At 42.7% G+C, this 24,858-nt stretch overlaps 1 protein-coding gene across 2 annotated transcripts in view; it reads right to left on the reverse strand.

Annotated features, from left to right (window-relative positions):
* The window catches only part of SEC24C (SEC24 homolog C, COPII coat complex component), a 1,280,009-nt gene that overhangs the window by 593,155 nt on the left and 661,996 nt on the right, over positions 1 to 24,858 (reverse strand). For both annotated transcript variants that reach the window (XM_069240542.1, XM_069240541.1), the window contains 3 exons: positions 23,933 to 24,103; positions 22,379 to 22,475; positions 22,157 to 22,302 (listed from right to left, as the gene is read on the reverse strand). In XM_069240542.1, coding sequence (XP_069096643.1) covers positions 22,157 to 22,302; positions 22,379 to 22,475; positions 23,933 to 24,103 — 414 coding nt within the window. The remainder of the gene's footprint in view (positions 1 to 22,156; positions 22,303 to 22,378; positions 22,476 to 23,932; positions 24,104 to 24,858) is intronic.

The raw sequence follows: 24,858 nt of genomic DNA on the forward strand, positions 1-24,858 counted from the left end.
GTTACATAGTTTGTGCTTAAAAAGACAGAGGTTGGTATAATGCATGGTGATGATGTTATCCAAGTCCTGCTGTTATTTGATTCAAGATAGGGTAGAAACACTTTGAGGGCAAAATGTACAGTCTTCAGTTCCAATAAATTGATATTGTATGTCTTTTGTTTGGCTGACAAAAGAATTTGGACTGTCAAGTGAGTCAGATGGCCTATTTTGATATTTTCTTTCAGAATAAAACAACTTTCAGGCGATTCTGACCTTTACACCACTAGTGATTTACAGTCCGGGGTTGTGAAGAATACATTGTCTCCCAAGTAACTTTCTTACGTGACCAATGATCCCTGAGACACTGTTAGAGAGGTCTCATACACAGTCCTCCGTTTGAGGAGATGTATATGCAGGATGCCATGGACCCTAGGAGAGAGGCATCACCTTGAGCCATAGGATTGAAGTTTTATTTTAATGACAAGCATTTCTTAAGGATTGACAAAACTCTCCACCTCCCAAAGGATACATACTTTCTCTTTTTGCACCTATGTTTGCTTTCAAGTATGTAAGACACTGTACTAGGGTTGGGATTGACTTGTCAACGTTAATATTCACACCTTGCCTTTTTAGCAGTTGGGCAGTGTTTTCGAAACCTTGAGCAAACTTTTTATGCTAGTCTGCTTTTACGAGCTAGTAGTCCAAGTATGGTTAAACAAGTATTCTTTTGTTTCTTAGATGGACTGCACCCACTGCCATATTATTTGAGAAAGTTCTGGGCAAACATTTTAGGACAAAGTGTTGATAGTGCACATCTCCACAAGAAATCTAAGCCGTTTCTTGTGTTGATCAAATGCAAAAATATACATCTTGCAGACCTACAGATCATCCCTCCTCAACCATGTTTTTATTAATCAAAGAAGGAATAGAAATGCTAAGATCTTATACCTGGAAGGAGATACACTTTAGCCAGTCTGCAAGCACAAATGCCTGGGTCGACTAGTTATGGTACTTAAATTTTTCAATGTTTTTAAAAAGTTTAGCAGACAAGTAAAAAGGATTTTGTGCACTAGTGACAATCGAACATTTAGCAATAGAAGGCATGTCATGTTTGGCAAATAAGTAACACCACTGTTTTCTGGCAGAAACATTTAAAGGTTACTACAAAATGAGCCTTCTATAAAATAGTTTTGCTTATTTTCCTTGCATAATTGCTTGCCTAAATGGCCAGACAGATCAAGTTCAGGAATCTGCATAATGTGTGAACAGCATAAGGAAGTCAAAACACACCTATTCTGCACCTGCAGTGTCCTGCTTGATTGTAAATGTCTGCTCCGGAACATCTTTAATTATTATGGCATTAGAACGTCCCTTCAAATTATAATCTTTGGCATGAGGGAAATTGCATATATGACTAATTCTTTTGTCAAATTTATGAATAAAGCAGAAAGGCTTCTCACTGCCAAAAATCTCAACAGAGACCCTCCCAGTCACACAAAAGAGGACACTGCACAAAGCAGATGGAATAATCACGCGTTTGGGAGGAGACTGACAGTAACATTAGTGTCCTTTGTAAAGTAGGGGGTATAGATCCAGGGGTTTCTGCCAACTTTGACAGGGCTCTATCTGTGTGTTTCAAGCAGGTCAACCTATTGAGTGAATTAATCCCTAAAATCTACAATGTGATAATGATAAAGTAGTAGAAAATAGTTGGAACCCTTGTTATAACAACTTTCAAAATTCTAAAACAGAAATTAGACATTAACGTCCATGGATCATCATGTTAGATACGATATTCTATTATAATCATCAGGGTTAATGGACTGTGTTACATATAATCTGCAGCTAGCACATTTCGCCCCTTATGGCCAGCATGCCTTGGGCTTTATTGAAGCTGATATGATATAATCCACAACAAAAAACAGCACATATAACACATAGTATTACTATCATTATTTCCAACTAAACATTATTTCTAGTTAACCAGTCTGGTGCTGAGAACGGCTTGGAGCTGTCAGCCACAGTAGCCGTGCGCTGAGGATGGCTCCAAGCCATCTTAGTACTCACCCATGGGGGAAGCACTAGTGCTCCCTCCCTATGGCCCACCCCACAACATGCCCGACCAAGGATGACAGCAGAAGTGCTTCTGCAAACACCCTTCATCCCTCCCCCCACCCCCAAATCCCTGGTAGCAATCTAATGACATCAGTGCGCTCACTGCGCACAGTCACCAAAAGCCACCGGGATACGCCGGAAGCTATTTGTTTTCAGCTCATCGGAGGTAAGAAACAGGTTTTTCCTCTGGGGAGGAATTTGGGAGAATAGAGAGGCACAAGGGGAAAGGAAAGAATGTTTATTTTACCCCAGTGTCTCTGCAGTGCATTTCTGCCCCCTGGGGTAGATCAGACATATTTTTAGGCCGATCTGCCCCCAAGGGGTGAGCAAGCCACTAGACACGAGGGAATAATTTATGTGCAATTAAGGGAGTGGGCCCCTTGTGCAAGGGTCAATCTCCATTATTAATGGGGGAATTTATTCTGGCTGTTTTGCCCTATACGCCCCCCCCCCCCCCAATGGGGGGCAGAACGACTATATTTTTAGGCCGATCTAAGCCACTAGACACCAAGGATTCTTTTTCTACCTATATGTGAATTGGCCGACGGTCTGCGTGTACTGGTGTTTGGCTGGTTGTGTCTGTACTGCCATTTGCTAATATGCTGGTGGGGTGTGCTGACTGGCGTTTGGCTGATTGTTTGAACTGGGGATTTTGCTGCCAGTGTGTGTGGACTGGCTTTTTGGCCAGCGATTTGTGCGGCTGGTGTTTGGATAGTGGTGTGTGTGTGAGGTGGTGTTTGGCTGGATTAAGAGTCATTTCAAGTAAATTCAATTCTTGCCTTTATTTTGGGACTCCCTTGGGGACAGATCGGATGTTTGTGATGCTGGTCTGCCTCCAAGGTCAGACTTCATAGTGTTTTATAATGTTAACTTTTATTTCTTGTCATCATTTGCATTTGTGATCTTAATGTTTTATTTCTCTTTTTATTGTAGTGCAAAGCGTTTGATTTCCTTGGTGATGGCTCCAACTTGCGGTTTCAGCACTGGCAGATGGAGTTTGTGTAGTTGCAGGTGTTTGGTCCGAAAACGGGTTTGTACTGTTTATTTAAAATAGGTATAATTTCACTGCATTATTTTTTTTATTTTTTTATTAATGGTGTCATAATTGCAGCATATTTAGTTTCTGTTTTATTGTATGTCTAATTTTCTTTGGATTTGTGCAAGATGTGTATTGTATTCTGAGCAATTTTCTTTTATTTTCCCCTTTCTAGTGAGATTTTGTTGATGCTTTCTGTGTCTATGCAGACTAGATGCAGGTGATCCTCAGTCTAGCTATCTCTGGCAAGTCAGTGGTATTGTCTTCGAGTATACAAATCTTTGTGTGCTTTGTACTGATTCACTTTGCCTTCCAGAACACTATATACCAGTAGTTTTACTTTCTGTTTAATAAAGCCACACTTTATTTCTTACTTCACACAGTATTGGTTATTGTTGACTTATTTGTCAAGCTACTTATAGTGGTAAGAATTGTGGCTAGCTGCAGGATTACCGCTTAGCAGATTCTTAGTTTGCATTTTGAACATTCCTCTGACCATGGTTCTGAGACTCAAATTAAATCAGGGTATATACAGCGCAACTACTCACCCGTAAGGGTCTCAAGGCGCTGCGGGGGTTAGTCCGATGAGCTTCAGTTGAAGAGCCAGATTTTACGGTCCTTCCTGAACTGGAGTAGCGATGGTGACTGCTTGAGGTGCAGGGTGTTCCAGCTCTTTGCCGGAACGCATGCAAAGGATCTCCCACCAGCCGAGGTCTTCCGTATGCGGGTTACGGTGGCTAGTGCTTGTTGAGTGGGGCAGAGAGGTCTGGTGGGGGAGTAGAAGGTGATGCTGTGGTTGAGGTAGGCAGATCCTAGGTCATGGAGGACCTTGTAGGCATGGACGAGGAACCTGAAGTTAATTCTCTTCCAGACAGGGAGCCAGTGGAGGTCTCTTAGGTGACTGGAGATACGCTTGCGGAGGGGAATGCCCAGGATGAGTCTGGCGGACGAGTTTTGGATGTGCTGTAACTTCTTGAGGTTCTTCTGGGTAGTACTGGCATAGAGGGCGTTGCCATAGTCGAGTCTGCTGGTAACCAGGGCATGGGTTACAGGTTTGAAGCAGTCCTTTGGGATCCATGTGAAGTCAGAGTGTGTGAAAGCAGGAGGATGGGGCTAAGTTGACTTGGCGTGTCAAGGTCAGTGATGAGTTCAGGATGATGCAGAGGTTGCGTGCGTTGTCTGTTGGGGGACGGGGGCATTGGGGGATGAGGGTCAATGGCCACCAGGAGTCATCCCAGGCTGATGTGGATGGTTCCAGGATGAAGATCTCGGTCTTGTCAGAGTTGAGCCTGAAGCAGCTATCCTTCAGACGGCAACGGCTTCCGTCCGGTTGTGGAAATTCTTTTTGGCAGTTGTGGGGTTTTTGGTCAGTGAGATGATCAGCTAGGTATCATCGGCTGACTCAGCATTGGAGGCAGAGGAAGTAGTCCAAGATTCTGGCAGTGAATTTCTGTCCTACAGGAATCATCTAATAAAGAAGCCACCCTCAGTGCCTCTTTTAGAGGAGGACACTGATATGCTGATAGTACAGCGAGAGGCATCCGGATTGTAGCCAAGGGTTAAAAGACTTCCCACTGAAGTGCTGAACTCTAGGTAGCCCCACTCACGGTGCTAGGGTGGCCCCACACACGGTACCTGCCTTTAATGGTGCTTCAGAGTATAAGGTAAATTCTGAAAACCTTTTGCCTATAAATTTCTTTCAGTTGTTTATGGATGATAAATTTTTTGATGAGATTGTTGACCAGACTAATTTGTATGCTGAACAGAATTTGAGGGACAACAGTGCCTGACCCAAGCCCCACTCTAGAGCTACCCGGTTGACTCCCACAAATCTAGATGAGTTGAAGAAGGTCTTGGGTTTAACTATTTTGATGGGCTTGATAATGAAGCAGTCTCAGTCTTCATAATGGTCTATTAGTCCTTTGATGGGTACTATATTTCCTGCAAACATTACTCATGATCGGTATTTGCTTCTGCTTCCGATGCTGCATTTTGTTGATAATGCTTCAAAATTGCCATGGATCAACCAGATTGTGACCATCTCTTCAAGACTCGACCTGTCCTTGATCATTTTGTAGATCGCTTTTCAAAAATCTTTGTTCCAGGGAAAGAAATAGCTGTGGATGTGTCTCTGGTCCTGTTCAAGGGCAGTTTGTTTTTTAGGAAGTACATTCTTAGCAAAATGGCACACTATGGAATTCAGATGTCATATGCTGAGAGTAGTATTGGATATGTCTATAATTTCATGGTGTACACTGTTCTGGATTGTTCTATTAACAGCCTTTGTTCTATGTCTACTTTTGGAGTCAGTGAGAAAATTCAGTGGAAACTTGGTAGAGAACCTTTTAACAAAGGTAACTATTTATATGGAGATAAAGTATACACTGGTGTGCAATTGTTCAAGGAATTGTTCAAAGTGGACACTGTTGCTTGTAGCACAATCTGTCCTCACCTAAAGAGCTTGTACACAAAAAGCTTCAGAGGGGACAGTGCAGTGCGTTGTGTAGTGATGAACTTCTAGCTGTGAAACTTTCAGACGGGAGATGTCCACGTAATGACAGCCATTCATGATGAAAGAGCAGGGGTGCTGTAGATAGTAAATCAGAGATTGGAGCCTTACACTGCTGCTCATAAGTTACACCTTTAGTAAAAGAAGTTGGCTGTCCATTTGTTTAATTGGCAACCTTCAAAGCTTTTGTTATATTCAAGGCTTGTTCTTCGAAATCAAAGATGATTTTTATTCAGTTTCAGAAGTTTGTGATGGAGCCTTGTTGTAGTGGAGCAGGCAAGTGTTCCTCAAGCTGGAGTGGTAGTGTGTGACAAGATTGAAAGATCGCCACTTTCTTGATTACATTCCTCCAACACCCAAAAAAACCCTTTCCCTGAAAAAGATGAACAGTCTGTGTCCAAAGAGGGGTGCAGAAAGTAGTATGTACCGGCTTGAAGACTGGGCAGATAAAACTAATATTCTCTCTCCAATCCAATATAGCTTTAGGCCTGGCATAGGCACAGTGGAGCAGGCTTTAAATGTACATCTCATTCTTAGTAAATATGTAATGATTACGAAAGGATCTATCCACTTAGCCTTTGATTTATCGAGTACGTTTGATTTGGTGAACAGAGAGAAATTGTGGCAACTTATGGTTAGAATGGCGGTTGACCAGGATGTGCTTGAATTGATTAAACGCTTATACACTGACCTTACAATCTCAGTCCAATATGGCCAGCGTAGAGAGAGATCTCTTCCTTTTTGTAGGAAGGTAGCCTCTTTCTAGCCTTGTTACCCCCACTTTTGGCCTGTTTGTGAGTATATGTCAGGGCGTTTTCACTGTCTCACTGGAATCCTGCTAGCCAGGGCCCAGTGCTCATAGTGAAAACCCTATGTTGTCAGTGTGTTTGTTATGTGTCACTGTGATCCTGCTAGCCAGGACCCCAGTGCTCATATGTTTGTGGCCTACATGTGTTCCCTGTGTGGTGCCTAACTGTATCACTGAGGCTCTGCTAACCAGAACCTCAGTGTTTAGGCTCTCTCTGATTTCTAAAATTTGTCACTACAGGCTAGTGACTAAATTTACCAATTCACATTCCAAGTGACTCCCACAATTCAGTGATCCTTCAGTCCAAGTTTGGTGGAGGTAAGTCCTTGCCTCCCCACGCTAGACTGCAAACCTGTGTACTGCGTGATTTGCAGCTGCCCTGGCTTCTGTGTACTCCTCCAGGGATTCCTTTGTGCACAGCCTAGTCTGGGTCCCCAGTGCTCCATCCTGCAGTGCTCAACCCTCGGAGTTGGACTCCCACGTCGTGGGACCCTCTCCTTTGTGACTCTGAGCCAGCTCTGGTTCACAAATCTTTGGAGTGCCTGCTCCGGTACTTCTGCGGGTGCTGCCTGCTTCTGTGAGGGCTCTCTGAGTTGCTGAGCACTCCCTCTGTCTCCTCCTACAAGGGGCGACATCCTGGTCCTTCCTGGTCCCCAGCAGCACCCATAAATCTCTACAGCGACCCTTGCAGCTAGCAAGGCTTGTTTGCGGTATTTCTCTGTGGGAACACTTCTGCAACCTTCAGCACGCCGTGGGACATCTTCCACCCAAGGAGAAGTTCCTAGCTCTCTTCGTTGTTGCAGAATCCTAAGCTTCTTCCATCCGGAGGCAGCTTCCTTGCACCTTTATCTGGGGTTTCCTGGGCTCCTGCCCTCCCAGGACACTATCGCGACTCTTGGACTTGGTCCCCTTGCCTTGCAGGTCCTCAGGTCCAGGAATCCGTCTTCAGTGCTTTGCTGGTGTTTGTGGTTCTTGCAGAATCCCCCAATCACGACTATTGTGTCCTTTTGGGTAGTAGGTGTACTTTACTCCTACTTTTCAGGGTCTTGGGGTGGGGTATCTTGGACACCCTGACTGTTTTCTTACAGTCCCAGCGACCCTCTACAAGTTCCCATAGGTCTGGGGTCCATTCGTGATTCGCATTCCACTTTTGGAGTATATGGTTTGTGTTGCCCCTAGACCTATGTTCACCTATTGCATCTTATTGTAATTCTACACTGTTTGCATTACTTTTCTTACTCTTACTTACCTGTTTTGGGTTTGTGTACATATAACTTGTGTATATTACTTACCTTCTAACTGAGGGTACTCACTGAAATACTTGTGGCATATTGTCATAAAAATAAAGTACCTTTATTTTTAGTAACTCTAAGTATTGTGTTTTCTTATGATATTGTGCTATATGATATAAGTGGTGTAGTAGAAGCTTTGCATGTCTCCTAGTTCAGCCTAAGCTGCTTAGCCTAAGCTGCTAGAAACACCTCTATTCTACTAATAAGGGATAACTGGCCTGGCACAGGGTGTAAGTACCACAAGGTACCCACTATAAGCCAGGCCAGCCTCCTACACTTTTCCATCCTTACGAGGAGTTAGGCAGGGTTGTATTTTAGCACAGTTTTTCTTCTTATTATATATTAATGGTCTTTATAGTTTTTTAGTACAAAATGGTAAGGATTTCCCTAGGATGGGATCTAGACAACTCCCGGTCCTATTGTATGCTGATGATGCTGTTTTGATTGCCCATACAGCAAACGTTCTTCAGAATTTATTAGACCATTTTTTTTTTTTACTTTTATGCAGGATCTTGACTTGAAAGTCAATTTTTGTAAAGTCACATCATGACATATGGCCCTCGAAATACACGTACTAGATGTTTTACTATGGATGGAAATATTTTAACTAAAGTGAAAGATTTTTGTTATTTAGGATTACATTTAAACTCCTCCCTGTCGTGGTATCCCTATCTTAATTTTAAGATCCAACAAATGGAGAGAAACATAGAGGCGATCTTTCGTTTTGCCCGTAAACTGGGTCATAGGCCAGTTCCCCAGATTATTATGCGTTATAAATCTAAATATATCTCTGCAGCCATGTACGGGGCGTGTCTTTGGGGTTACATCAACCCACCTACAACAAATTGAGAATACATTTTTACATAGGCTGCTTCTGGTACCTAAGAATGTAGCAAATATTATTTGTCATGAGGAGCTGGGAGTACGGTACATCGAGGATTTGGTTGGTATTGCCCCACTGTTGTTATGGTTAAAAGTTTGGTCAAATCCTGCGGCCAGCTTGGTTCAAGATTGTATTGTAGATTGTATCCAATCAGCTAAAATTCCGTGGCTTACTTATGTTCAAAATTCCTTTCAGACTTTAGGGTTAGAGGACATGTTTACTAATCCAGGGACTCTACCTACTAATGCTAAGGAAGTGCTTAAATTACAATATATAGAGTATGCCGCAAATTGCAGATATCAAAAGGCAGCAAAATTGAAAATTTAGAACCCTACGTTCAAATCTCTACCTCCACGGTGATAGAACCATATTTAACTTGGTTTTCGAGTTCAGTATCATACTCTCTCCTTGTTTTATTCAGATTAAATTTTATAAATTTTAGAATGGCTTTTCCAAAGAAATGTACCTGGCATAAAATGCTCCCAAACTGCCCTTGTGACAATCTTTCAAAGCAAAGCATGTGTCACTTTTTCATATTCTGTCCGCTTTACTCTGCACCGAGACAAATTTCTATTTTGCCAATTTTACATAAATTACAAATGACATCTTATCAGGAGGCACTGATTAATATTCAAAAACTATCCTCAATACAATTGTGCCATTCTGTCTTAAGCTTCATTAAATCGGCTATGGCCATTAGGAAACAATATGAATTGATTGAAGTAGACACACATTAGTATAATTTGGCAATGTATGATTTTACCCTGATGCCAGGCTCTTACCTTTGTATTGTACATGTTTGTATCTTACAGGGTTGTCGGGTTGACTGATTATGGCTTTGCATAGAATTTTGTGATAAAGTTGATTGAGTATTTTTTAAAAAAAATATTTGTATTGTATTTTAATTATTTAAATGTTCAGTCTGAAATGCTTTGTACTATTATGGCACTTGCTGAATAAAGATACTTTGACTGACTTACAGTATGTACTGCTCCGATTGTCCTTCTAATACTGGGCTTTGTGTAACCACATGTTTTAAATTGTGTCACACGCAATTGAAGTACTGGGAGCAACCGTGAGCATTAAAGTGTATTGACCTGTCTGTATCATTTTATATTTGTTGTTCATGGTTGGCAGTAGTTTGATGTATTTAGTTAGACCTGTTGCGTTTGTAGTCAGTTTATTTTTCATCTCCTTAATTTTTTATTTTTTTTGGTTTTGTTAAAAACATGTGATGGCTGTATGTGTGGACAGGCGCTTGGCTGGCGGAGTGTGTGGACTGGCGTCTAGCTGGCAGTGTGCATAGAATGGCACTTAGCTGGCAATGTGCATGGCCTGGCAGTGTGGTCTGGCAAGGTGCGTGGACTGGCACTTGGCTGGCAGTGCGGGTGGGCTGGCATTTGGCTGGCAGTGTGTGTAGAGACTAGCTGCTGGTCACTACACACACACACACACACACACACACACACACTGCTAGCCAAACGCCTGTCCACACACTCCGGCAGTTGCCAGCTGGTGAGATTGCTGTGTCAGTCCTGTGGGCGTATGAAAGTGTTGGGCCCTCGAGTGGCACTGTCTGTTGGTGTGAGTGTTGTAATGTGCTGGGCCGCGGCTGGCAGTATGAATGGTTTTGTGTGTGTCACGGATGAAAGGAGTGTGAGTGGGCTGTACAGGACTTGATGCCTTGTTGTGGCTTTACGGCTCACTAGCTGAGAGTCACTGGTTCAGTTTAAACAGACTATTTATTTTTTGTGAAATCTTTTCTTAATAAAATTTACATTTTGAACCTTTCACTCACCCTCGTACCAAATTCAACCAGTATGTGTGTACTTGAGAAATAGATGGCTGTGCAGTAATATTTGTCTTTTCTGTCATTCTTTGCCAGGGTGTACATGGTCTCTAGAGAACATCTACCAACTCTAGATATTTTTGTAAACTACACACCACGGGGACTCCTGGGTGCCTTGCGTGGATCTCTCAAAGTAGTAGAATCTAATGGGAGCCTCAAACTACCTGTAGCCCTGAGCTCCCACACATCTCCTGATAAAAATGGTACCTATTGCAAGCAAAACTGAGGGATTCAAGATGCAATAAGGCAACATCAACAAAAGGGATACCTGCAGTTTTTATTCCTGGTTTCAGGAGCTACCCAGGAAAAGCTGCCAAATGCAGGCATTTCTGAAAACTAGACACCCAGAGGAGTACAGGGTGGTGTGCTTCTCATGGATCCCATAAAGTATTCTTACCCACAATGCCCAGCAAACCTCAAACTTTGACCAATTCAAACGTTCTCCTTGCATTTCTGCCACATTCATCCAGAATCAGAAGAAATCCAAATCCACAGAATTCCTACCACCCAGCATTTCCCCACTTTGCCCAATAAAAATGCTGACTCACTTAATGGGCGGACCTAGTGCTCATGACAGGAACGGTACAAACACCCACCAATGGAAGTCCTCGCAAGGGTAACCTCATTGTCCTAGGTCTGATATAATCTGTTGCGGGCACTAGGTCCAGCCACACAAGCGAGATACTATTGTCATCATAAGACTGTAGGGAATGCTGGGTAGAAGGAAGTTTCTGCTCCTCACAGATTCCAGAATTTTCCATCACAGAAATATGAGGAAAATGTTTTTTGTCAAAGTTTGAGGTTTGCAAGGAATTCTGGGTAACAACCTGGTGAGAGCCGTGCAAGTCACCACCATCCTGGACTCCCCTAGTAGTTTTAAAAAATGTACAGGCTTGCTAGGATCCAAAATCTAGAGCTAACCATATTTAAAAAATGGGTCAGTTTTGGGTGGGAAAAATGGGACGCATCCATGTTGCGATTTGGGCTGTTTCCTGCTGCGGGCACTAGGCCTACCCACCCAAGTGAGGTATTGTTTTTATCGGAAGACTTTGGGGAATACACAATATTAGAACAAGTGTTACCTCAAATTGGAGTTCTCTGCATCTGCACCTTCCAAACAAGACAGAGTTTAAGAAAAGTCATTTTGAGAAACTCCCTCTAATTCACATGCTAGTTGAGGTACCCACAAATTTGGGGATGTGCAAATAACCACTGCTTCTAAATTCCATAATTGTTTCCATTTTGAAAATACATAGGTTTCCTTCATGCCAATTCATCAGTCATATTATTTTATCATTTGAATTGCTCTATAACCAGTAGACGAAGAAATAACACTGCACAGTGCAGCTCAGTGATTGGCTCTAGGTACCTTGAGTTCTTGGAAAAAACACAAACCTTACGCATCCCCCGCAAGCCGAATGGCCTAGCAGATGCAATGGTATATTTATTTTGTAAATCAGCCATCGTAATTAGAAGTTACGAATGAAAACGCTGTCACAAATGCCCATGTTTCCTTACTAATTATCTTCTTTTTTTTTTTTATTTCAACACTTAGTTGTTTTGGAAAAACCTTGGAAGATCTACACTAATGACCCCTTGCTGAATTCAAAATTTTGTCTTGATTTCAGAAATGTAGTTTTGCATGATCCACCATGGGTTATAAAGGTCTAGCAGCAAACTACTCCAAGTAGGCAATAAAAGGCTTAGCACTAGCATCGTAGAGTTTAAACTGACAGTTTGACAAAATACAAAAAAAAACGCTCAGACACAAAAAAAGGGAAAAAATATTTCAATATTTTAAATTGGAAATATTTTGGCACTGTGTCCATTTCTTGTAACAATTATACAGTTCTTTCATAACTTTGAGTTATAATGGAAAATAAACCACTTTGCATAGAGGTGGATTATGTTGCAATAAGTTTGATAGAATGCATACTTTAAAGGTGGATGTCCCATCATGGATGTACAATGTAACTTGGAATTTACCTGTTCAATAATATGGATAATATTACTGCTTTTTTATTTTCTGAAATGATGTCTAATTATAAACATTTCCCTCTTTGTCTGTCAATGTTAGTTTTTTGTATGTTGTTAAATTATTTGTCAATTATTTAATTTTTACATTATACAAATTATGTTAGAAATAATGAAAATGAAACTAATGTTGTGGATTATGTGATTTTTATGTTATGGATTATATCATGTCATAGCGTTGAAAAAGCTCCAGGCACGCCCGTCAAAAGGGGCGAAAAACATGTTGGCTGAAAATTATATTTAACACAGTGCATCAACCCTGATGATTATGATAGAATATCATTTCTAACGGGATGATCCATGGACAACCTATTTTCAACTACTTGACAGTAACATTAATTCCATGACACTCTGCAAGAGAATACACATCAATTGTAAGGATTTTTTTTTTTTTTTTTAACAAGACAAATATGATATTATGCTTTCCAGGCTATGCTTTTAAATAAGGTTAAAATAAAGCAGGAAAATGTATTGGCTAGCTGTAACAGCAGTTCCTGGGGAGCAGACTGTTAGCAATATTACCTTCTTGGACGTTTTATGACGGAATATATAGTAACTATAACAGTGTAAGTAGATCAGCATGCAATTCTCCTCCCATTGAATGTTCCTAACATTCCTAACATCTCTTATTTGAACAATCATGTCTGCAGTAGCTGCACTGTTTGGCAGCCATCACAGTTTAAAGTTGCGTGTGTTAGTTGTAAGGGTAATCTTTGATATGATCAGTAAGCTGCCCTGCTCCCTTCTGCGTATTGTTAACAACTTAGTGCGCACCATTTCAAATTGCAAAAATATAACTATTTTATTGTGTACTGTGTATCTTAAGAAATCCAGTAGTCAATTACTTTGAAATAGTTGATTTTAAGACAATGAAATTATCCTTTTTTAAGTTTCAGCGACTCACAAAAATGTTTACAATATTACTTTCTTTTAGGGAACATAAAATGTATGGTTTTACTTAACTGAAATATAATTCAATATTACTACTTCCTTTTGATGTGTGGAAAAAAGTTTGATGCGCGGAAACATACATAATTTCTCTCCGGTTGATTGATTAGAGATCTAATATTGGGCTTTTTTTTTTTACCCTTTTTCTGCACTAGGAACTATCTGGAGTACACATACATATTTCCCTGTCCTGGTGGTGATTTTTCTACTGCTCTTTTGGCTAACAAGAGCTGAGATTCTTCATTCAATGGAGGAAGCAAGTGACAAAACTGGTTTTGGTGGAAAACACTGTGGAATTGCCTTGAAGCGAAGCAAGTAAATTCATCTTATGATGTTCAGTAGTCATCTATCTGTGGTTATGGACTTTCCACTCTTCCAGTATGGACTTCACCCGCCTCCAATCCTACAGGAGTAGGTAACTGGAGAGGGGTTTTGTAATATTGTTACCTATTACCACAGAAATGTTTCTCCTGGAGTGTTAGGTCTTCGTTGGAGTCTATTTTCGTTTCTGGCATTTCCTTTGTTATTGGTATTTCTTGCCCTATCTTTGGGTTTTGTGCCTGGTAAGACCATCTCAGGGAAGGGACCCTCTGATTGGAAAGAAATGGTGTTCATTAGGCCTATATTGTTTGAAGAACTTTTGTTTCTCCAGCCCAAAGGCCTTCTGTGTAATTCTTCATATAAAGCATCTTCTCTGTATGCTGCCTCAAGATAGCTGCTCTCAAAAAGGACAGTTTGGCTATTTTGAGATAGGCATCGGGATTCAGAGAGGAGATTTAGTCATTAAATTCTTTTGGGGGAGATTCCCTGGTAGTTTCTATAGCAGCAAGTTTGTCAGAGACACAGCACTAATGACCTGGTTTGAGATGACGGAACCTATATTTACCGTTCCTTAAAAATCCTGTTGACCAAGTTTCAGTACATCTGACACACAGGATTTTATACCATCCCAAATCTTTTGGTGATACATTAAGAACAGTACTGTTACACTGGCATTCTTGAACTGTGTTACACATCTATTTACCCCATTGAGTCCAGCCACCTACTCACTCTTTCAGGTGGGTCAACTGATTCTGGAGCCAATGTATGTTTGGGTCTCACTGCTGTCACAATAACAGAGACCAGACTAGGATCAACCCTAAGGAATTCTGTGTCTGGTTGAGCTGGTCTGCAGTTTTATTGCTGACTTGGTGTTACTGCTTACACGGTGGCAGGAGTCCAATATTTCTCCAGCCATCCATAGCAGGCCAGGAACCAAAGGTAATAAAGATTTAGGTCCTTAGCTGAAGAGACCATTAGTTGGGGAGAGTCCAAGATGATATTACATTTTTCTATTCCTCTCACAAGTACCTCATGGACAATAAGGATGGCATCCGCTGGTGATTCTCTAGATGGAGATCGTGCTGGAGATATGTAAGTGTATGATAAGTGGGTTATGCCTGAGACACAACAAGGAGAACAAGACTGGGTATAAGATTGGCATCCTCTGTCAGAAGGGGAAACAATACTGCTCCTCTGGGATCTTTGTGGTGATTATGGTTACCAATGTCTTACTGGAGACCTTAAAGTCACCCTTCAAGTATTTCCAAGGTAGAGAAAGAGCTATGAACCTCAAAGGTATCTACACTGGAGTTTTAAAATGAATTTATAGGCTGAATTGGGTAGCAAAAAAAGGGTGCAGTGTCTGGAGATAATGCGGACTTCGAACAGCCAAAAGGTAGAGAGTTTGTGTCTCATCTCTTTTCAGAAGAGGTTTGTTCTTGTAGAGAGGCTGTTCCAGCTTGCGAAGATGTAGAGTGAATTGAGTGGACAGCTGAAGGTTATGCAAACTACACCTAATATCTGCAGTGGTGAAGTAGCCGTTGACTGGGATGTGGTCAATAGCATATGAGGTCTCTTTGACAGACAACTGCTGGTGTGTTTAAGTCATGGACATCTTGTGAGGGTCGACACCAATCTGTGATTCTTCAACATCCACCGAGATAAGAATCACTTTAACGTCGATGTTGTGGCCCGGCTTAGAAGGCAGATCATGATCTGAGTGCTGTTGGTGTGTCGTCATCGAGCCATCCTTCGATGGAGAGCAGGTTGGAGCAGTGGCTCTTGATGGTGATGGCCTTGATGTTGGTCTCCTGTGGCCTCACAAATGAGGTCTTCCTTCCCTGCCACTCTATCTTCTTTCACTAGACTTTACTCTGTGGGTGTTTTCAAGATGTGGTGAAAAAACGGAGGCAGGCTCGGACACTGTTCTTTTAACCTTCTGCGCTCTGGTCCTCCAACATTCTTAGTCTGATAAATTTGCTATGTTTTTAGGATTGTTTTGACATCTTCTGACAGATGCCACGGTCAGTCACAGAATGTCACACAGGAAAACAAACGGACAAGTTATTTACCTTGGTAACACCTTAACTGGCAGAGACTATATGTAGCTGTAGATTCTTTACCATTGAATTCTCCCAAAGCGTCCGACTGCTTACGGAAGATTTGTGTGAGCAGTACCCCTGCGAGCCAGTAGGTGGAATGGATTGGCTCCGCATCCATCGTCGTATGCACCGGGTATGACGTGGGTCCTACACAGTCACCATTCAGGAATGGGGATGTCAGTTTCTATTCATAACTTTCCACACCAGAAGCGCAGAGCCACGAAAAACACGGGTGTGTCAAAACTAAGGCCCTGAAATGCCCCTAGAAATCAGTTCGCAGAGCAGGGAGGATGGGTGCATTGGTAAGGAATCTGCAGCTAGATACAGTCTCTACCAGGTAAGGTGCTAAGGTAAGTAACTTGTCCATCCGATATAAATTTCTAGTCGCAGACTCCTTACCTTTGAATAGATACCCAGGCAATAGCATTGCTGGAGGTGGGTCTGTGAACCCAGGTCAAACTAAAAAAGTCCTGTAGGACTGAACTGATGAAGTGTCCGTCCCTGCAGATCTCACTGACCAGGCAGTATCGTTTGGTAAACTTGTGCAGAGATGCCCACGTGCCTGCCTTGCAAATATCCAGGACTGGACTTTTCTTCGAACTCACAGATTTCGGCATCCACCTGGAAATCTTTTGTACAATCAAGGTAGAATGCCAATGCTCTTTTTAGGTCCAGATGGTGGAGTGTCTCCTCTTCCTTAGAAAGATGTGGGGGTGCATAAAAAGTAAGCAAGGTAATGGATTGGCCTACATGAAAGGGCATGGCTACTTTTGGCAGAAAAGAGGCCCTAGTGTGAAGCACCACATTGTCAGGATAGATAGAAAATTAGGACGGCTTAGAAGCCAGCAGCTCACTCACTCTGCAGACTCCTATAATTGCCACAAGGAAGGAGGATTTAAAGGTGAGAAGCCTGAGAGGACAATTGTGGAGAGACTCGAAAGAAGCGCACATCAGCAAGGTCAGAACCAAATTCCGATCCTATTGGAGCATAATGAATAGTGATGGAGGAAAAAGATGTGTAATCCTATGGATAGTAGGCACCATGCCACAAATTTCTTACGAGTACAGAAGTATACCAATTTGGTGGCAGGGCACCTGGCTGTCAAGGTAACGTTAGACTTCAGGAGGAAGGTTAAAGTCCGTCAACTGTCGTGACTCAATCTCCACCCAAGAAGGCAGAGCGGACAGGTTCGGTTGCAGAACCCTTTCCTGCTGCTGTGACCGAAGATGAAGATGGAGCAGTCTGATCAGAGGATCGAAGGACCTGCTCAGCAGATCGGGATACCACACTGTCTGTGCCCAGTCTGGAGCCACAAGAATTACTTGGGCCTGGCCATTCTTGATCTTCTTTAGCACTCTGGAATGGTATTGGCGGAAAGGCAGAAAGGAGACCTGAACTCCACTCGAGACGAAAATCTTCTGAGAGATTGACACCCTGGAAACTCCAACAAGCAAAAACTGCTGACATTGCGTGTTTTCTGCAGAATCAAACAGATCTAACCAAGGCTCTCCCCATACCTGAAATAACTCTAGCAGCATCTGCAGATGAAACAGCATTCATGATCCACTAGACATTATCAGCTGAGTTTGTCAGCTCTAGAATTCAGAAAGCCTGCCAGATGTTGATCCACCAGGGATATGCTGTGCTATTTCAGCCACGTCCTGAGGTGCAGAGCCTCTTGCCAAAGGGTCAACAACCCCATCCCACCCTGCTTGTTGCAGTACCACATGGCGGAGGTGTTGTCTGTGAACACCTGGACCATCTTTCCTTTGATAGAGGAAAGAAAGGCCTTCAATGCAAGCCGGATCACACAGGGCTCCTGTATGTTGATATGGAGCCCCATTTCTGCTGAAGACCAGATGCATCTGACCTCCACATCACCCGGGAGGCCACTCCATCCCAGGAGTGACGCATCTGTCACTACTATCAGACCCTGTTGTGGAAGGGAGAGCGATAGGCCTCTAACCCAATCGTGGTTTGTTAGCCACCACTGCAGATCTTGTGCAGTTTACTCTGAGACCTAGACTATCAGAGAGATTCCCCTGATGCTGCGCTCACTGGAACTTCAAGGACCCACTGCAGAGTCGGCATATGCCGTCTGGCATGTGTTATCAGCGCGATGCAGGAGCCCCATGAGGCCCAGCAGCCTCAAAGTTGATCTCACTCAAAGCCAGGAAAAAGGCTGAAATATTAGTAAGATAGCATAAATGTCTTGACTCGCCACTCGTGAGGATAGGCCCAAAATTGCTCTGTCCAGAACAGCTCCACTGAAAGAGAGCATCTGAGAAGGATTTAGGTGTGACTTTGGCACATTTACAGTGAACCACAAAGTATTCAGGAGGTCCAATGTAGTCTGGAGGTGGGAGACAACAGCCAAGGGCTAACTTGTCTTCAACAGCCAGTCGTCAAGATAGGAGAAGACTGAAACACTTGATCTCTGCAGATGAGCTGCCACCACCACTACCACCACCATCACCTTGGGGGCACTAATAAGGCCAAAGGGGAGCAAAGTGAACTGAAAATGCTTGAGGCCTAGCGTGAACTGCAAGTAGGTGGGCGGGCAGGCAAAACTGGGACGTGAAAATAAGCGTCCTGTAAGTCCAATGCCACCACATCCAGTCTCCTGGGTCCAGGGTAGATAGGATCCGAGCCAAAGTGAGCATCTTCAACTTCTCCTTCTTGAGGAAGATATTGAGGGAATGAACAACTGAGATAGGGCAGAGACTCTTGTCCTTTTACGGCACAAGAAAATAGTGGGAATAGCAACCACAGCCTACTTCAGGCACAGGATCCCTCTTCTCCATGGCTTTCTTGGCCAAGAACTGTAACTTCCTCTCAGGGAGAGGACAAATGATCCTCCGTCATTTGATTGCAGGATGGTGGCATTGACGGAGGTGTAGTCTCGAAAGGGAGGGAGTAGACCCATCAGACTATCTGCAAAATCTAGCTGTCTGACGTAACGGATTGCCAGCAGAGCAGGTGATGGTGAATCCAGCCACCAACTGGTCCATGTAGGTGAAGAGTCAGCCTAGGAAGGTGTAGAGGCTGCTGCGGCAAGTACTTTTATAGATTTGGTCTTAGTGATCCTTGAATGTTTTTCTATGAATGAGGGGGATTGCCCTGTAAAGAATTAGGGTATTACTTGGATGATACAATAATACAATACATTTTCTTGGATTTTTTTCAGGCATCTATCATCCGGATTACTTCTGTGGACATGTACCATAATTGGTGTGAGTGCTATTTGAAGTGGCAGCATTAGCATTCGACCTAGGTTTAAATTACACAGCGATCTCATTCAGAATACTCAGGGGTAACCGCAACTACATCAACCCCATCTCATACTAAATTGGTGAGTCAATGGTTGACACACACATTAGACACTATACAGGCATGTGTGTATCAATTGCTTATTGATGATTTGTTTGGCTTCTGTCTTTTGACTTATGAAGGTCTGGGGGCTATACGACCTTGCCCTGAGAAGACCCTTTCATTAAATATGGGCTGAAACGTTGATACACATGTCCTTTGGTACCTTGGTAAGTGACATATCAACATTGTGTTGTGTTTTATGCACATCTGTTTGAACATCTTATTGTAAGCAACAAGGATGATCATGTTTAAGCACACTTGAGAACTGCGTTGTCTGCACCTTAAAAAAAAAAAGTAATGGTGTCATTTGTACTTGCACGAAACTTGTACTTGTACTTCTGTATGAAAATATATAATAGAAATAACAACCTTTCTGATCTCGGTGCCTTTTTTGTAGAACCTGAATGTACGTTTAAGTTTTAGGCTGTGGAAGGAATACATTTATTGAGGGGGATCTCGGATTTACACAAGGGGTTTCTACCAACCTTTTTTAAAAAGAGTTCTATGGTGGAAGCTGCATTTGTATATTATTTCTCCTCACCACCATAACGTAAGACACTCCCACCTCTGCAGCCAAGGTAGAGAAAGAAAGCATGACCAGTATCTGGAGAAGTGTACTGTCTGGTGTCCTCGCTCAAGTCTTCAAACCAGTCCATTTCTTCACGGGGCTGGTATTCTATAAGGTCCAGTGATCCCTTCTATTCGGACCCAAAGCCTAGTCCACAGGAAAAGGGCTCAGGATCTGAATGGGGAGGCAAGGCTCCTGCCGGAGGTGGTATCATACAATGCTCATCCGGCTCCATTTTGGAGTCGGAAATACAATGGTAATGATGACATCCGTGCAGACTGCACTGGGATCGCCAGCGTTGGGACCAGCATCATGGAAGGTCGAGGTGGCACGACTGGCGCAGGTCAGGATCCCTGGGAACCCCTCGGGCTAGGGTTAAAGCTACTGGTGTCGAACCCAAAGGACCCCCCAACTCTGTGGGGCCTGAAGGAGCTCCAGTAGGGTCAGTCTGCCCAAAAATGAGGCACATGGCCTCATAAAACTGTTGGAATTGGTCAAGGTCGCTCCACCTCCTGGAAGTTCTGGGAGGCGTGGAGTCGGCACAGGTTCCAATAAAAAGAGACCTAGAGCATCGACACTCCCTCGTCATGTTGGCAGACTGATGAGGGGAAGTCGAAGAGCACTTTGACTTATTGGATTTTTTTTCTTGTGCCTTGACTTTCCCAATTGCCCCGAGGACCTGGAGTAGGATGACGACGTCTTCGGACTCCTCGACTGGTCCCATAGCTTTCTCTCAACCAGGACCTAGACTTGCATGGAGTCGAGCGCTGAACAACCATCAGCTCTAGGGACTGCTCCCTCAAAGATATCAGATGCGTGGTACGGAACTCGGAGCACGACTTAAGGCCGTGGTTGCGCTTCAGACACCAAAAAGACACAAGATGTGGATCCTTCACGGACACTGCCAGATGACAGGATCTGAAGGGCTTGAATCCTGTCTTCCTAGAGGACATCCTCGACACACAGAGTGAAACTCAAAAAAGACTTGACAAAAAGTTGATAAAAGCCAGTCAAAAAGTGACTGAGGGATAGCTCTCTGCCGATCAGAGCTTAGCTTTTCGGAAAGAAAAGAACTGATGTCGCCACACCTGGGTGGCCCTTTTATGGGACCTGTGACTTCCTATCTAGCGTGGACACTGCCAAACGTAGAGCCAATCAGCTCCCCCTACTGGCCACAGCGGGGTACTTGCTCACAAAAATCTTCTGGATCCAGTCTGACACCTGGGGAGAATTCAAAGACAAGGAATCTGCAGCTACAAGTCTGCATCAGATCATACATACAATATGGGCATCAGTCACTGCCTTTTTCCTCCCACACGAGGGTCACAAAAGGCATGGCATTCAGACTGAAAAATATGACAGACTATGGAAAACTATTACACAGTAGATGGTTAAAAATGTTGAGTGAATCTGGTGAAAATCTTTTCTGGACAGTATAAAGGAAGACATCTGAGTTAAAGAAAGAAAGCCTCAGTTGTCTGGCAAAATGAACTGGCTCTTGCATTCAACTGCCAGTACAATGCTCTGGAAAGGAGGGTCTCACAGATTCTTAAAGGGACAGGTTCCCTTTTTCTTGTTTTCACTCTAAACCGATTTAATTTTTAACATTCTCTTCTGAAAGCATTTTTTCTGCACTTGGATGCTGCAATCCAGTTCTATGACCTGAACCGGACAACTGATCATTCAGGGAAAAACTAGGCCCCTGATAGACTAAATTTCACAGATATGAATATGAACTCATGGACAAAAACTGTGCAAAACTTTTCCTAGGTCTGTGAACGCAGCAGGAAATTAATCTAGCATGTATGACTATCAAAGATATGATAGAGCACCTAAACCCAGTAAAATAACATGAAATGAATATGGTCACAAAAAGAGCAACGTTGGTTGCACCAATTACGCAGCACTCAGCATCACAGCTGAGAAGATCATTAAAAACAGGGAATGCAGTCAGTGAAGATGCCAATTACTGGGGAAAATAGATAGTGCTGACTTTTGTAGGCACAATGGACCTGCAAAAAATCAAAATCAAAAACAACTGGACATAACGTTAGCAAACATCATTTGAACTCCAATAAAGGCAGCATTTAGAACAATACAGGTGCCCTGGAAAGCATTTCATAAGTGAAACAGAACCAGACATACTTTCCTAACTTAACAACGAACAGAGTCATTGGGATAAACCTGGTAAACTCTCTTCCAATACTGTTAACTAAATATGTTATCCTTTAAAGAAAACAACGCACACTCCACAACCTAAGCACCCAACTAAATACATAGAGGCATATTTAAATCAACAAATTCTTCTAAAAATATGTTTTTAACAAGTAATACTGAACCTGGAGAAGGGCCCCGTTTTCTTCACTCAATTTGTCATCATGTTTGAACTCAATCGTGACAGTTTTATCGGTGTCCAGCCCTGCCAGCTCCACATCAGTTGTGTTGCTCATGTAGAAAGCCCCGAAGAAGTCAGTTGCCCGAATTCCTAGAAAAGGCACACACAGTTACTGCCTAATAACTAAATAAAGTCAGTTATTCATTTAGTGAATCTTTAAATATACCAGTGCTTGTTCGGACTCTCATAACTGCATCAAATCCAACCTCTTTCTGAACGTCTCTTCGCAGGTCATTCAAAAAACGTTCACTGTCCACCTCCGCCTACAGAAAGACAACAAGGGTCACAAGTAATTTCTTTATCTGCAAAACATAATAAGTAGCAAACTTTAAAGAATAACCCAGATCAACATTAGAATTCAGAGCTTCCAGTTTTTAAATCAATTGTTATCCAATAATAGAGATTCACCAGGGATTCAGACTACGTCTCCAAGTCTGTTCCCTACTGCCAAGCAAAGCACACCTAAAGAAAAGGAGAGAAGTGCCTCATTGGAAGGAAATAATACACTAAATTTCTGTGGACGTGAAAGACTAAAAATATGCTTTGTGCTATATGGCTTACATAGCACTCTATGCTTACAGCTTACATTCTGCAGGCATGCTGGGGACTTAAGCAGAGGAAGATGTTCCGGTGAACAGATAGCACTGTGTGTTAGTGAGTAGTGACAAAATGCAACAAAAAAAAGAAAGGCATTCTTCTTGGTATAGGGTAGGAGCATATTGGCCTCGGAGGGCAAGCCTACCCGGATCAGTCACTTGACCTGAACTCACAACTCCACATGATGTGAGCAAAGGGGCAGCTGTGTCAGCAGCAGTGGCGAGGAAAGGTCAAGTGAAGGGAAAGTCAGGATCAAATACAGAATGAGGCACGAATCCCTCAAAGATTGCTCTCAGATGGTGATATTACCATTTCCAATTTACATGCTTGGCTCTGCTCTTTACAAACTCCTATACCCAGTGGTCTTATATGTCCTAAAATGCAATACTCTATGCACTGTCTTGTGAAAAAAGCCTTGTATAATTGAATGAGAGTGGATGGTCTCTATGATGTATCATGATGAAAGGCGAAGTGAATATTACAAATCTTAGATATAACATTAAATTGCAGCACAAAGCTGAGTTTGATCACCCCTTCTACGCCTATGAATAGAGGGAACAGAGGATAGTAGAAATTTAAATGCCTAAAACCCAAAAGTCGATTACACCTATCCAACACGCAGAAGGATGTGAAAGCCCAGATAAGTACTGAAAAAGTGCCCCTTGACCTCAAATGAGGGCATGAGCATAGACATCAGTCTACAGAAAGCAAGGTTTTCTAGCTTATGGCAGCAACTTGTCTCAGGAAATATAACCAGAAACCAAGCTTTGAAACCTCAGCATAGACAGGTATCACATTCCCAGAGGAGGAGAGTTGAAGTGAGCCAAATAGTGTACCTTGAACTAAATATGTGCTATGTGACTAAAGGAAAACCTGTGTCATTTGACAGTTTACTATTTTTGGCAGATGCATTCATGAGAAAGGAGTACTCAGTGATGAGGACTGGAAACTGGCTAAATGAGCACAACCATCCAGGTGCACCAAATCCCCACGTAAATCCCAAATAATGCACCTTTCACTACAGAAGACCTTAGTCACCATGCAAACAGGCAGGCCCCAGAAACTAAAGAAAAAAATATCAGGGTTGCTTGCGTTTGCTGTTTACCAGTCCATAGTTGCTTACCTGGAAAAACATGTACTTGTAAATAGAACCACCGGTCTGGTGAGGCACCACCCCTAGAGTTGCCACGTCTAAATACTGATTTGGAAAAAGAAACAGGTCCACACAGCATCCTTGAGCAACACAGTCCTTGGCCAAGTTATTGTAGAAATTGGTCTGTGGCTGAAATAAAGTCTGTAGAGAAAGGGTATTCTAGTTAGATGGGCCCATTAATTGGTAATACAGGCACAGGACTCAGTAAAGCAGCAATAGATTACACTGTTTTCAACCGTGTTTCATCAGATTAAAAAAGATCATGTTTATTCTTAATTTTAATTGTGGAAAGAAGAACAAGTTACTTACCTTCGGTAACTGTCTGGTGGATACTATTTTAACCACGGATTACTTATCTTGTGAATACTTCCACAGGCGTCAGACTGGATCCCGAAACACAAAAAAGCAGTACTCCTGCGCGCTGCTAGGTGGTGTGCAACGCAGCATAGAGACTGTTGTGCTCTGGAAGTGACACGCTGACCTGCATAAGCACCACCCTTGTGCCCTAATGTTGGTTGCTTTTTTAGGCTGCCCACACACTCGCATAAAGAGCTCATCTGCAGATTGGCATGACCAATATGTAGATCTCTAAATTAGGACCTTTAGAGGTTGAAAAAAAGTCTAGTTCACGTAATGGGGAGGTAGGAGGGTCCATGAGGAATCTGTGGCTAGATATTAGTATCCACCAGAAAAATAGTTACTGAAGGTAAATAAATAGTTTTTTTTTCTAATGGATACTTCTAACTGCAGATTCCGCAGCTTGCGATACGATACCTTAGCAGTACCTCTCAAGGTGGTGAGTCTGTGATTGGCTCTGACCAAAAAGTTCAGCAGGTTTGAGTGGGCAAAATGTCTCTCTCAATGAGCCGTCTGTTGAGGTAGTAATGATGTGTGAA

This window comes from Pleurodeles waltl, chromosome 6 (genome assembly GCF_031143425.1).
Source record: "Pleurodeles waltl isolate 20211129_DDA chromosome 6, aPleWal1.hap1.20221129, whole genome shotgun sequence".
Lineage (NCBI taxonomy): Eukaryota > Metazoa > Chordata > Amphibia > Caudata > Salamandridae > Pleurodeles > Pleurodeles waltl.